This window comes from Myiozetetes cayanensis, unplaced genomic scaffold (assembly GCF_022539395.1).
Source record: "Myiozetetes cayanensis isolate MyiCay16 unplaced genomic scaffold, myiCay2020 scf5-8, whole genome shotgun sequence".
Classification (NCBI taxonomy): Eukaryota; Metazoa; Chordata; class Aves; order Passeriformes; family Tyrannidae; genus Myiozetetes; species Myiozetetes cayanensis.
This window is the reverse complement of record NW_026087742.1, coordinates 109695021-109709018: the sequence shown is the minus strand read 5'-3', so window position 1 is coordinate 109709018 and position 13998 is coordinate 109695021. Positions and strand designations below refer to the sequence as shown.

The 13998-nt window shown below is 41.0% G+C and overlaps 1 protein-coding gene across 1 annotated transcript in view; it reads right to left on the bottom strand.

Moving 5' to 3' along the window:
- The window catches only part of USP9X (ubiquitin specific peptidase 9 X-linked), a 98165-nt gene that overhangs the window by 69288 nt on the left and 14879 nt on the right, over nt 1-13998 (bottom strand). The window contains 2 exon segments of the mRNA XM_050331434.1: nt 116-261; nt 3996-4249. Of these exon segments, the coding sequence (XP_050187391.1) occupies nt 116-261; nt 3996-4091 (242 nt within the window). The 5' untranslated portion in view covers nt 4092-4249.

Here is a 13998-nt window from a genome sequence, read left to right as displayed (position 1 = left end):
TTAAAAAAAAAAATACTTCAAGAAATCCGGTGAAAGAAAGATGCAAAAATCCTGATTCCACTACCAAGATATTTGCAAAAACGATCTACACCCTCTGAAGAAAGTGTGAAAATACCTGTTGATCATGTCATCCAACTTGGCCAGGTCTGTGTGTGGAAATGCAGGCTCCTCATCTTCAAGCTGGGGTGGAGCATCAGCTTGGCCCTGCTCATCAGGTGGGGTAGCTGGGGAGTTCTCATTGGAAGAATCAGGTGAAGAAGTCTAAAATTAGGATGGAAAATACTTTAAATACTGCCTGCACTTGTTTTGGTATTTTTCCTTCATATTGTGTTTCAAAGAATCATTTGAATTAAGTAAGTGTCAACATAAAATCCTTCCATTTCAGATTTGTTAACAAAAAATAGAGCATAAAATACGCTATATATGCTTTCCATGTTGATAGTTTAAAAATAAGCTACAATTCCCAGTGAGGCAAGTGGGGTATTTTTTAACAGACTTCTACTTTCAGCAGACCACCTATCTAGAAGGTGAAATAAATACATGAAAGCTCCAGTTTGTACAGATTGTCTACAGAAAAGACGGCTATTTTAGGTAGAAATACAACCTTGAGCAGTAGCACAGAAGAAAATGATAATGAAAAACACTTTTAAGAAAGTTTGCTAAAAATGAATGACCCACTACTGTGACTGTCTACTAACCAACCTTCAAGAACGTGACCAAGTCAAGTCCACAGTGATGGGCCAGTGCAAAATACAATGTATTTACAGATGTCATTTTTTCTCACATACAAATAGTATGAACTGACAATAATAAAGGTTCAAATCAGAACAGCAAGATTTAGGAGGACAAAACCTCAAGTACGTTTTCCACATACTGTACATCTGGCTGGCACAGAGTGTGTTTTCTTCACAGCACCTTCCATGGTGCTGGGTTTTGGATTTGTGACCAAAACAGCATGGAAAACACATCAGTGTTTTGTCTGTTGGTGAACAGTGCTGGCACAGATTCAAGGCCTTGTGCTTCTCCTTGTTAACTCCTGTCAAAACTCAGACACAGGCAGGAGATAGGTGAGATGGAAGCAGGGAAAGGCTACCCAGGATGAATACAGAGATGTTGGAGTACACAGAAATGCAACGAGGAAGGTCGAGGCCCGTTTGGAATTAAATCTGGCTGAGGACATCAAGAAGGGCTTCTTCAAATACACCAAAACCAAAAGAAATACTAGGGAAAATGTGGTCCTGCTACTGAATGGAACAGGGATCCTTGCCAACAGAGGCTACAAAGAAGGCAGAGACACTGCACAGCTTCTTTGCTTGTTTTCACTGCCAAGGCACTGCCAGCCTTCGGGAATCCCCAAGTCAGGAGATCAGGGGGAGGTCTGGATGAAGGAAGACTTCCCCTTGGTTGAGAAGACTGGGTTAGATGAAGACCATTTAATTAAACTTCACACGAACAAGTCCATGTGCTCTGATGAACCCACAAGTGCTGAGGGAACTGGCACACACCACAGCGAGACCACTCCCAGTTATCACTGGAAGGTCACGGCCAGCAGGAGGGTGCCTGAGGACTGGAAGAAAATAAACATCATCCCAGTCTTCAAAAAGGGCAAGGAAGACCCAGGGAACTACCAGCATCACCACAATCCCTGGAAATGTGATTCAACAGCTCATTCTGGAAGCCATCTCTATCCACATGGATGACAAGAAGTTGATCAGTATTCAGCATGGATTCACCAAAGGTAAATCATGCTTGACCAACCTGATTGCCTTCTATGATGAAAAAACTACCTGGATGGAGGAGGGGACAGCAGTGGATATTGTCTGCCTGGACTCCAGCAAGGCTTTGACACTGTCTCTCACAACGTTCTCACAGGTAAACTGAGGAAGTGTGGATGGGATGAGTGGACACTGCGGTGGATCAAGAACTTGCTGCACGGCAGATCCCAGGGGATTGTAATCAGTGGCACAGGGTGTAGTTGGAGGTCTGTCACTGGTGGTGTCCCCCCAGGTTCAATACTGGGCCCAGGACCGTTTAACTTACTCAGCAATGATGGATGAAGTGTGGAGGTGCCTCCTCAGCAAGTTCATTGATGACACAAAGCTGGAGGAGTGGCCGATACCCCAGAGGGCTGTGCAGCCCTTCAGAAGGACCTCGACAGGCTGGAGAGATGGGCAGAGAGGAACTGTCTGAAAGTCAACAAAGGCAAGTGCAGGGCCCTGCACCTGGGGGGGAATAACCCCAGGCACCAGGACAGGCTGAGGGCTGACCTGCTGGGAAGCAGCTCTGTGGGGAAGGACCTGGGGATCCTGGTGGAGAACAAGCTGTCCATGAGCCAGCAGTGTGTCCTGGGGACCAAGAAGGCCAATGGGATCCTGGGATCCATTAGGAAGAGCATTGCCAGCAGGTCAGGGAGCTGATCCTGCCCCTCTGCGCAGCCCTGGTGAGGATCACCTGAAGTGCTGTGTCCATTTCTGGGCTCCTCAGGACAAGAGAGACATGGAGCTCCTGGAGCAGGTCCAACAGAGAATGACCAAGATGATCAAGGGACTGGAGCACCTCACTGATGAGGAAAGGCTGAGAGAGTTTGGCCTGTTCAGTCTGGAGAAGAGACGACTGAGAGTGGAACACATCAGTGTGTGTAAATATCTAAAGGTGGGGGGGTGCCAAGAAGATGGAACCAGGCTCCTCTCAGTGGTGCCAAGCAACAGGACAAGAGGCAAGGGGCAGGAACTGAAACACAGGAAGTTCCACCTGAATATTCTTTACTGTGTGGGTGACCATTCACTGGAACAGATTGCTCAGAGAAGTTATGGAGTCTCCCAGACTGAAGATACTCAAAACCTGCCAGCTCACAACCCCGAGTAATATGGTGAAGGGGACCCTGCTTGAGCAGGGATTGGATTTAGGTGACCACCACGGATCCCTTCCAACCTTGACTATCCTGCCATTCTCACTTTGCGCCCACAGCAGTAAGTAGGGCTGGGACCCGACCAAAGCAGCGCTCCATGCCACGTCATGTCATGCTTGGCAATAAAACAAAGGTGTTTTTCCCCAAAGTAGCTGTTGCTTGGGGACTAGTTGGGCCTCCATCCGCTGGTAGTGAGTGATGGCACTCGCATCATTTGTTTCCCCCCCACCCCTTCATTTATAAAACATTTATCTCAACCCATACAATTTCTCACTTTTTCCTTCTGATTCTCTCCCCCATCCCACTGAGGCAGAGGGAACGAGCGACAGGGTGGAGACTTCCTTGCTAGTCAGGGTCAGCCCACCACACACACTGCAAAGTGCAATTTATTCTCAGGAAGGAGTAACCATTAAACCTTATGGTATTAAAAAAATAATGATATATTCATAACGAATTAAGTGAAAAAGCATGTCTCTTCTTTTAAACACTTTTAGCTGCACTGTTTAAAAGCATCTTTTCTGGTATTTTTTCCCTCAAAAAAAAAAAAACATCATTTTATAATGTTGTATAGAAAAGCTTTTGCTTGTCTTTTGAAAGCAAGATAACCTGTTCAACAGAAACACACAAAGCTGTCCAGGAAGTCTTGTACAATGAACGGAGACCTGGATGCAGCTGCTCTGGAAGAGCCGATACCTGCATGTGAGCTCTTGTATCCAGAAAGTGCTTTTGCAGAACTGAGCATGAACTGAACTCACAGACAGGAGTTCTGCCAACCTGTGGCAGGTAAGTCAACAATGTAGCTCAGAGGAAGCTTCTGCTATCATTCCAAGAAGGATCCTTATCCAAAATACATATGCCGGAAGAAACTATGCCACTGCCTGGAAAGGGAGCATTTTTTGCAGTGCAGTGTCTACTTTGCCAGTGGAACTGCCTTCATCCCTCAAAATGTTTCTGCACTTCCAGACACACACACACAAGAATATCTAACTTTACTAGACATCTCCAGGAATATACAAATAATTCAGAAACACTATTTCTAAAGTGCAAAATCCTTTATTTTTAGACAACTTGATGGTTAACACCATACCTGATTCTGCTGGAGGGGAGGCTGGGACTGTCCATCAGGAGCCTGGCCCTGGCTATCATTCCCTCCTACCGGAGAGCCACGAGTCGTGGCTGTCATACTCGACACAGGGCAGATCTTTGCAATTTTGTCTGCTTATGTAGTTGATGTGAGAGAAGAAATTATAGTCCACTTAGTTAAGTTGAAGTACCAGCATATGCTTGCCTTAAAAAGCTCCAACTCAAGAACATGACATCTTGCAGAGACCATTGCATAACCTGTGGGGGGAAAAAAAGAAATACGCTCTATTAACACATGCATATAAACATAATCCACACCTGGGAAAGAACACTATGAAAACAAATATACTGCTATAGAGAATTTTAGATTTAGTATTCCTTTTTATTGAATACAACCAACAAGATCAAATTCGACATATTTAACATGATTTTAATGTTCTGAATAAAAACTACACTGATAATCACATTTACTCTGTCTCTGTTATGCCTGAATTGCTACAGTAGATTCTCAGCTTGAATTCATGGTGCTGCTCAAGGTCTGTGTAGAAACGACCTGGTTACAAGCCTAAAAAGCCAAATTTGTCATCTTTTCCAGTATCTTCTCTGACACTGCTTAACTGCAGATGTCTGAGAGAGAGTTAGAGACTGATTCTGCCTCAGCTGAGACCAACAGAGACCCTGGAGCCAAACTTCTCTTAGCACATCAGTATTCACCCAGGGAATTTGACCTGTATTCCCTTTCTCCAGCACCTGCCTACCAAAGCCTGGGTCCACTGGCCTTTCAGCCCCACTGCAAAGCCCACCATGTCCCCACCGAGCACTTCAGTAGATTATGTGAAGAACACTGTAATAGCAGATTTGTTGAGCTTGTAATCACGGTACCAACAGTTCAATATTCGCTGTGTGTTTCAACTTCATTGCATTATATACAGATAAAAAGAGTTGAATTAAGTTATAAGAGCAATTCCACTCTACAGCACCGGGCACTGTGCAATTCGTGGAAGACAAGATGGAATTTCCCAAAGCAACTCAGTGTTCCAAAGCACCACATAAACCAACAACAGTACTCTGAAAGTTAAAAAGCTAAGTAAGGTGGTAGAAAGAGCTGTACAAGCTTTCAGCAAGAGGCACTTGGCAGTGCTAAGTTCCTGATTCAAACAGCAGAAACCTCAAGTTAACAAGCTGGAGTGAAATTTCTGTTGTAACATTATGCATATTTATAAGTGTTTTATTGTGATGTCTCATCTCAAGTTAATTTTCAATTGTTATCTTCCTCCAAGACACTTTCAAATCCTTTCTTAAACTGTGCAAATTTGCAAGGCATTACATATACAATAAAAACTGACTGAATACACTGTATCTCCCCTGCCCCGTCTCCAATACTCACAGCACCAACGAATTTAGAGAGCTCTAATAACATCACTAAAATAACGTTCACTTTTGAATAAAGTTGTGTTCTTTGAAAACACTCAACTGTAACCCATCTCTAACCTTCAGAATCCATATTCATAAGGCTTAGTAAGACTAACTACCAACTCAAAATTTTCTTTAAGAAGAAACCGATTTTTTAAACACAACTTTTAAAATTAATGTATTTGGCATTTAATTGGAGCTTTTTTAAAAATGCCCTCCTGAGTATTTAATTGTTTTCTACTGGTTTACAAAGATCATTTGGTAGAAAGTACTACCAAGACTAAGTTTCCTGCCACATATATTTCTACACACACACACACTGCAGTCTACTGCAGCTCAATGCAGTCAGTTCCCCTGCACGACCTGATGGAGGCTTTGAGTTACTTGCACAAACCAGCGAAATCAAACTGCTGCCAACTTACACTGCACTTCTCAGCAGCCCTAAGCCAACCACCACAGCAATAATCCTCCTTTAACCACCACCAGACCTCAACAGATCTGGTTCACAACACCACCACAAAAACTTGTGCAGGCACAAGGAGTGAGGAAGCGAAGAAGCAGGAAATGGGCAAAATGCCTCATCGCAGCAGCAATCCTGGTCTAGGTTGGCTTAAACTGCAGGAAGAAATGTCCACTGACAGCTGCCATTCCACAACTGCTTACATCAAGGGCAAGCTGCTCCATCTCACCCCTTTCTTATTCTAATACTTTGGGCTAAATTACCATGAAGTGAGCTGGTTTGGAGTACTCCAGGAAACAACAAAACCCCACCAAATTGACAAAGACTGATTATTTTCAGTTTCTTTAATTGCTTGGAGTGGTGCACTGCAAGGCCAGAGAGCATTCATCCCAATGCCAGCCAGGGAGCCAGGACAAACTCCAGCTCTCCTGTCAGACTGACTGACTGACAGTAGTGTGGATTCACCCTCAGATTTTGTCTCTGTGCTCAACTGAAGGCTGTGGGCAAAGCAAAATTCCATTCTACTCAAGGCAAGTAACATAATTTAACTAGGAAATACATGAAAGCTGCTACTGAAATATCCAACTTATTCAAAATCATGCAAATTCACAGAGTAAAGCAAAGTTCGATATATTTTCCTTATATTTTGTTGATACTAGTAAAAACACTTGCATAAAGGACTAACCTATCATTTCCTTCCTCTTATTTACTGATTGTTTGTTTAAGAGTCTAATCACAATTCTCCATGTGAATTACTTAAATTATATTCCCAGAAAATTGTATTTCAGGGTTTCCACAGAATTTCACTTGGCTTGGCCATGTGCATAACACAAGGCCAACTTCATGAGTTCATCACTTCTCCCTCCTCAGAGACACAAAAGTAACTTCCACTCATGCTGCAGCTAACTCAAAACACTCCATCTCCAGTAAATCATCTGATTGACTGTAGTAGTATCTGCATATTCTAAATTGCAAGGATATCCTTGCTCAGGTGTTTTCCTTCTAATTACAGAGTACACAAACATACTTTTGTAAGTGTAATCATAATCCAATTTATGCATTTTAAACTGTAGGAGAAGGCAGTAGTTCACCAGTCCTGTTTTCAGTCACTCATTTAACCATTTATGTTTCAGAGAAAACATCAAACTGCATGCCCACAGAGAACATGTTCCTGCTCTAGCACTAATTAATTAATCAACCATGAAACTCTGAATTCCCATCACTTAATTCAGACTATTCAACTCCAGTATTCTGGACTTACAACACACCAAGGCACAGTTTGGCTTGGCTCAAGAACAGCCTTCACACCTATTTATAATTAATTTGATAATGTAGAAACACATGTAAACTGATGCAGTGACACCCTGGTTTGAAGCCCAATAGAAACAATTCAAACTGCCTGTATCCAGCTGAATTCTAATGGATATGCTACATTAGTTTTTATATACATCTCATTTCTACTATTTCTGATTTTGGATTCAGCACAGTAAGCCACATTAAAAAAAAATTATCACCTTTACCCAAAGCTTTGATTGGATGTTTTGAAACAGGGTCAAAATGGAGACAGATACCTGCTAAATTACAAACTAACTACTCAATTGCTAATCAAGCCATGTATGAGGCTATGAAGGTTGAGTCAAATGAATCCCACTGACATTTGCTTTTTGATTGCCACCTGAGCAAATTCCCATTTGCTATGCTTTTGCCATCTCCTCGTGTCACCCTGATTTACCAATAAATTATAAGTGAAAGCCAGTTTTTGCTTCACCCGACTCCTTGGAATTTTAATAACACCAGGAAAAGACAACTACAGATCTTTTGACTCCCCATTTGGAAGGCAGCACCCAGTTCAAGCACCATTCCAAGGGAGCCCCAGCAGCCTGAGGACACTGGGCACAGCACTGGCCTCTGCTTCCAGGCTCCAGCATCCAGTACAGCTGACACGTGAGCCTCCCCTCAGCTTCCACAGCCAGCAACCTCATGCCTGTGTGGCAGAACAGGTTAATTTTGTTTTAGAGGAGAAATCAAGCACCTTCTCAAAAGCCAGAAATAAAAAAAGGTCAGACCTATGTTCCTGGGTAAGTGCTGGGTAAGAAGCAAATGTGGGCACATTATCCTGTTACAGGATAACATGTCACAACAAAGAGAAATGATGGCATTTTAGCATATAATGATGAAAAACCAAACAATTTTCTAATACAGTTGACTTCTAGAACAGCTTTCCTTTGAGTTTCTCAAACTCTCCTCTTCAAAAACAACTGAAATACCCCAATACTTACAGCCTTTCCCCTAGATTAGTTACTTAAAATGCAGACCCTCAGAAAAAAAGCAAATGCCAGCTGACAGAGGCAGACTTGAAAATACACTTTATTATTCATGAGCATTATCTAAGCCCTACCCAGGGTCACAGACCTGTCCTGCCTTTATTTGAAGTACTCTGGTTACACACAAGTGAGGCCAAATGCCACAAAACCTCCTTTGCCGTGTGGTAAACAATGAATGCCAGAATACAAGTCTACCCACCATGTAACAACAGAGCTTGTTAACAACCACACAACTATTCACTTATAGAGTGACCTTCCTCTCTGAACAGGATCTCACTGATGTGCTTTTTCACGACAAGTGCTGTACTGCAAAAAGGCTTAATGGCAGCAATACAGTTTTAGGTTGAAAGGTATCACTCATTGGTTTCATACAGGATTCTAGGAACTGCCTTCTCAAAATCTTATTAAGTACTGACTCATCACAAGGATTATTACGTGATTCCAGCTTAAAATTCTAGACTTGGGAATCTAACCTTCTCCCCTACTCCTTTATTTCAACCAGAACCGCCTTCTCATCTAGAAACACCTCCCCCAAATCTGTAACACTGACCTAATTCAGTAGATACAATCTATACACACCCCCACACATTTACCACTTTCTTTCTTCTCTGTGTCTTGTATCTTTCAGGAAGGAGGAAATTACATATATAATCACAATAGAGAACTGGTGGTCCCAGCAATTTGCTCATTAACACTGACATGCACTAAAACTGAAATGCATTCAATGATTAATGAAAAACTTGTCATTAAGCTACTATTCAGTAGAGCAAGAAGTGTCTAAGTTTCAATGTCTAAAAAATACCTGATAAGCAGCAATCACAAAATGTTATCTTGAATAGCATATATTACAAAGAAAATTACTTTAGGTTTTTCTCCTAGTAAAGAAGTGAACGTACATGACACTTACTCAGCTGCATCAGGTTCCAACACATCATTTGAAAGCAACAATTGTCTTACTCTTACAGTAAAAGAGATTTTGAGTAACTGTAACTGTCATGATCTAAAACCATCCTCACTGAAAACCTGGTTACTCCCAGTAATCTTTTTTGTGATCTTTCCACATCATACATCTGAAATAAAGACACTTGGCAGCATTAAGTTTCTGGAACATTGAGTACTTCCATGCAAACATGTAATTCTATTTACCCACAAACTCATATAACAAAATAAAGGGGGATTGTCCTGAAATATACTGCAGGTCCTTCAGGATTTTTTTTCTTTATAACTTCAAAGCTTAGTGTTGAGACTAAGCTTAGCTAACCCACATCTACTTAACAGGATCCAACTACACTTCACCAGAGATGCTCCTACACCCAGCACTCACGTGAATTTAACCATGCAGGAAAAAGTACAGGAAGTCAACTTGCAAAACTGAAGACCAAGAAATTCTAATCAAAACACACAGGATTCAAGTTAAGGCTGACAACAGTATTTGGCTCTGCATGTCAAGGCAACAAAACAGATGTATTCAAAACTTATTAATTTCTTGTTTCACAGCATCATCAACTGATTTGGGTTGGAAGGGACCTCAATGATCATCCAGTTTCAACTCCTTGCCATGGGCAGGGACACCTTCCACTAGACCAGGTTGCTCCTTTGATCCAGCCAACACTTCCAGTAATGGGGCAGCCACAGCTTCTCAGAGCAATCTGTTCCAGTGTCACAGCACCCTCACAGCAGAGGGTTTTTTTAATATCTAACCTAAACCTACTCTCAGTTTGAAGCCATTCCCCCTTGTCCTGTCACTACACGCTGCTGGCAAAAGTCCCTCTCCAGCTCTCTTGCAGCCTCCCTTTAGGTACTGGAAGGGGCTCTAAGGAGACCTCAGAGCCTTCTCTTCTCCAGGCTGAACAGCCCCACCCTCTTAGCCTCTCTTGACGGGAGAGGTGTTTCCACATGGAATGACTTCCCAAAAGACTTAATGAATGAAAGAGGAAATCCTTAACATACCTCAAAGAACTGTCTTACTTCAAGGCAATAATCAATGAAGGCCCTGAAAGGGAACTGGACAACAGCAACAAGTGTCTTTTTCCAAAAAAAATTCATCTGCCAATAATTCTTGGGGCTTTTATCAGTCAAACAGTGCACCACTGGTTACTTAAAGTACATGAAGCTTTTTCACAGATAACGTAACAAGAGGGCAGCTCTTCAAATCACACACTTAGTTCTGGCTACCAAACAGAAAAGGCCAATTTCAGTTCCTGTTCTGAAGGAGAAGGGTTTTGCTCACGTGACAGCAAACAGATACAGCACCAAGTCAATGCCTCCCACAAAACCCCAGCAAATGGTAAGACAATTAACTGAGTTCCTCCAGGGAGCTGTGGCCTTGCTGCTGTGCTTTTCCACAGGTGCACATCCCAGGCTGCTGCTGTGGATGGAGTGCTGAGCAAGACTGGGCCTCTCACCCAGGACAACCATTCCTTCACTCTCAGGAGCTCAACTGGCATGAAAATGCATCTTCAATGATATTCAATACATTTATCTCAATGACAGAAGGAAGAGGGATATAAAAGTTACAGCCCCTATAATTCTGTTGTTTAAATTAATGGTTTAAACATTTCCAAGCAATTGAGAAACTATATTCAAGGCACTGGTGAGTAGCTAAATAACATGGGGGTTTATGGGGAGGTGGAAATTTTGGTCATGACAGTAAAACAAAGCAGATTTTCCATGAAGAGAATGAAATGCTGTAAATATAAAAAACACTGGTAAATGCACACACCATAATCTAAGAAAAGCAAACTTACCAAGTCACTTCAAGATGGAAAATGCAAAAATCTATTTTAAAAGTTGGTTAAATGTTCTGAATCACAACTTTCACTTACTATGCAGCCCTTTTCTTGACTACCCAATGAATACGCAAAGAAGCAGGCAAGATTTCCTTTTACCTTGTATTAACAGAAGGAGCTAAAACAGGAAATAACTTCAAAACTAAAGCAACCCTTAAAAAAAAAAAAAAATCAAAGAACTTCAGTATGTTAATTTGTTTCAGTCAAACCCAATCTCATGCTGTTCTGCTACACTTTCTCCCAGGTATGCTGCAGTTCATTTATGCAGGAGGCTGTTCTTCTGCAACTCAAAAACTGTGTTCTTGGCAATAGAGCCAATTAGGATTGAGTTGACTGGACTGCAGGTCCAGCCACAACCTCAGTCCTTTACCAGCATCTGCAGAACTCTACAGGCAAGGACAAATCATGGCTTAACGTCTACATTTCAATAATGTTCTGAATGAAAAGGAATATACACATTTGCAGTTGATAATTATCATCTATGGAGTAATTATTATTATATCATATCTACTTATATCACTACTTCAAGAAAATAGTATGTCTAAAGTTTGCACCAAAGACTGATTAAATGTTCTTGGCCCCTTATTTCTGATTATTAAAGCCCTAGTTTGGCCATGGCCATGTCAAATAGCTCAAACTGTTCATCCAGTTCTAAGATGGATGTGATAGTTACACCTGTCCAAGCTATACAGCAAAGTTCCTTGTCCAAAACACTAAGAATCCTGTTTGTTCCTTCCCTAAAGCATTAATCCAAATGCTAATAATTGCAATGTATTATGCTATTACACTTTTTAAAACAGATTTAATCTTACTTAATTTTAAAAAGGGATAATTAACTTTTAACGTTACTTTACATTCAATTTGACTGCTTTGCCTTTTTGCTCCGAAGAACGTTATTACTGGATCCACAAGAGTCCATGGGAAAAATCAAAATCCATTCTCAGTATTACAAATAGCAAAAAATACAAGCTTAATTTCACTTCAGCAATGAAGACCTTTCTCAGCAAAAGATGAATTTTTACCACAAAGCACAGAAGTTTTAAAATTTCTGAGTTTTGAGGTATCAGTGGCTTCCTAGCAGGAATGAAAAACTTTAGGAATCTGCAGAATGGGATGTATTACAAAGACTGAAAAAAACAAGAGCAGACACCCAACTTTACACAGTAGTGGTCATGTCCATGACAACAAAGCCAACAACTCCTGCCAATTAACATGATCCATAAGGGCAGACAGACACAAACTATATTCCTGCACTGGCACTGAAAGCTTTCGTTTTTATTATGACAGGATCTGGCAGGGGTTCAGAAAACAACTGCATAGTTCAACAGGTTCAGTTTCCCAATGGAATGAGTCTCAAAAGGTGTTGCAGGAGAACATACAGGTTTATATGCTAATGCAGGTAGAAAACAGCACCTTGGTTTCTCTTGTACTTAAACCCAAATTTAATTTTGGATAAACTTATTGCAGTGTAATAACAAAACAGAATGATGTAATTCTTTTCTTCATGCAATTCCTTTAATACATGGTCTCCAAATTTATCCTAATTGATTATCCTTTTTCTTTAACTAATATGTATTTCCCAGCACACACATATGATTATAGATCATCATTAATATATTTAAAAAATCCTAGCAACCACCATATAATATTAAGTAAACATTAAACATCTCAGCCTCTTCTGCCATGCTATTAAGTAATATCTCTGCTCTGAATTTAAATACAAAAAAATACATCAGCTATAACAAAAAACTCAGTTCCTAATAATCATAATGTAATATATTAAAACTTATATTATTTTTAAATCAGAAAACCCAGATAAGCTGCACTCAGTTTTATAATACAATCAAGAATCCAGAGAAATCTGCATACTTAACTTCCAGAAGACCTTGAAAAAGGGGCTATAGTCCAAAACAGCACAAAAAGGAGTGGGGGGAGGAGAAGGAGAATAACAAAAAGAAATCAAACTGCCACCTCTGGACATAAACCCACTTAGTGAATCTCATAACCACTAATGCAACTTCCTACAGTCTAGTGGGATCAATTTGATACTTTCCTTTATCATTAATGTGAAAGATGTTAGAGACTACCTGAATTTCTGTACTTGTCTGACTACATTTATAGGAGGAAAAAAGAGGTTACAAAAAATTAATGTCTACTGAGTGAAACCAGAATTATTAGCACAGTTTTAACAACCAAGGACAGCATTCCAAGCCAAACCCTTCACCTATCAATTCTCAATTCCATATCCAATATTACCAATAACTAAGACTAAAGTAATTAATAGTACAATTACTAATAAATCTTGCACATGGCACCCAAACTAATGGGGCAATGAACAATGTGACCACGTCAGAGTAACGGATCTGGTAAGCTTGGAACAATAAAATGTGCACTAACACAGCCAAGTGTCAGGTCATTCCCCCCCCCCCCCCCCCAAAAAACGGGCATCCAGCAAACTTGGTACATATTGGAGAACGTGAGTAGAGCAGGGTTACTGTAGAACAGCAACTGCACATGAAACCACAACTACACGTTTGTAGCAGGAATAAATGTCCAGCCTGCTGTGTTTTTTACAGAATCAGACAAGTCTGGTGGCAGAACTCGTAAGCACCTTGTGAATTACAGCCTTTGACATCTAGAAAAAAAGATGCAGCCAAAAAGTTACACCAATTAACTGTCCCAGTGAGATGAGAGTGCAATGGGATGGCTCAAACATCTGAGCCCATTACAAGGCTGGCCACAGGACAGAACACCCGAGATGATCCACTTCCAAAGCAGCCAGCTGTTCTGGGAAATAAGAAAGGAAATAAGGATGTCCTTTTAAGACTGGTATTTCTACTCTCTTCGACTTTTGGGTTTATCAAAGAAGAAAAAGAACCAGCAGGCAAATACTATACAAACTGTACTTGTAACTGGCATTTTCTTTTCAAAAAACCCAGTAAGTGCCAATCAGGCACACACACAGAATCAGGAAAAGCAGGGAGGACCTGCCTTTTCCTCCAGCTTTTGAGAAGAGGAACC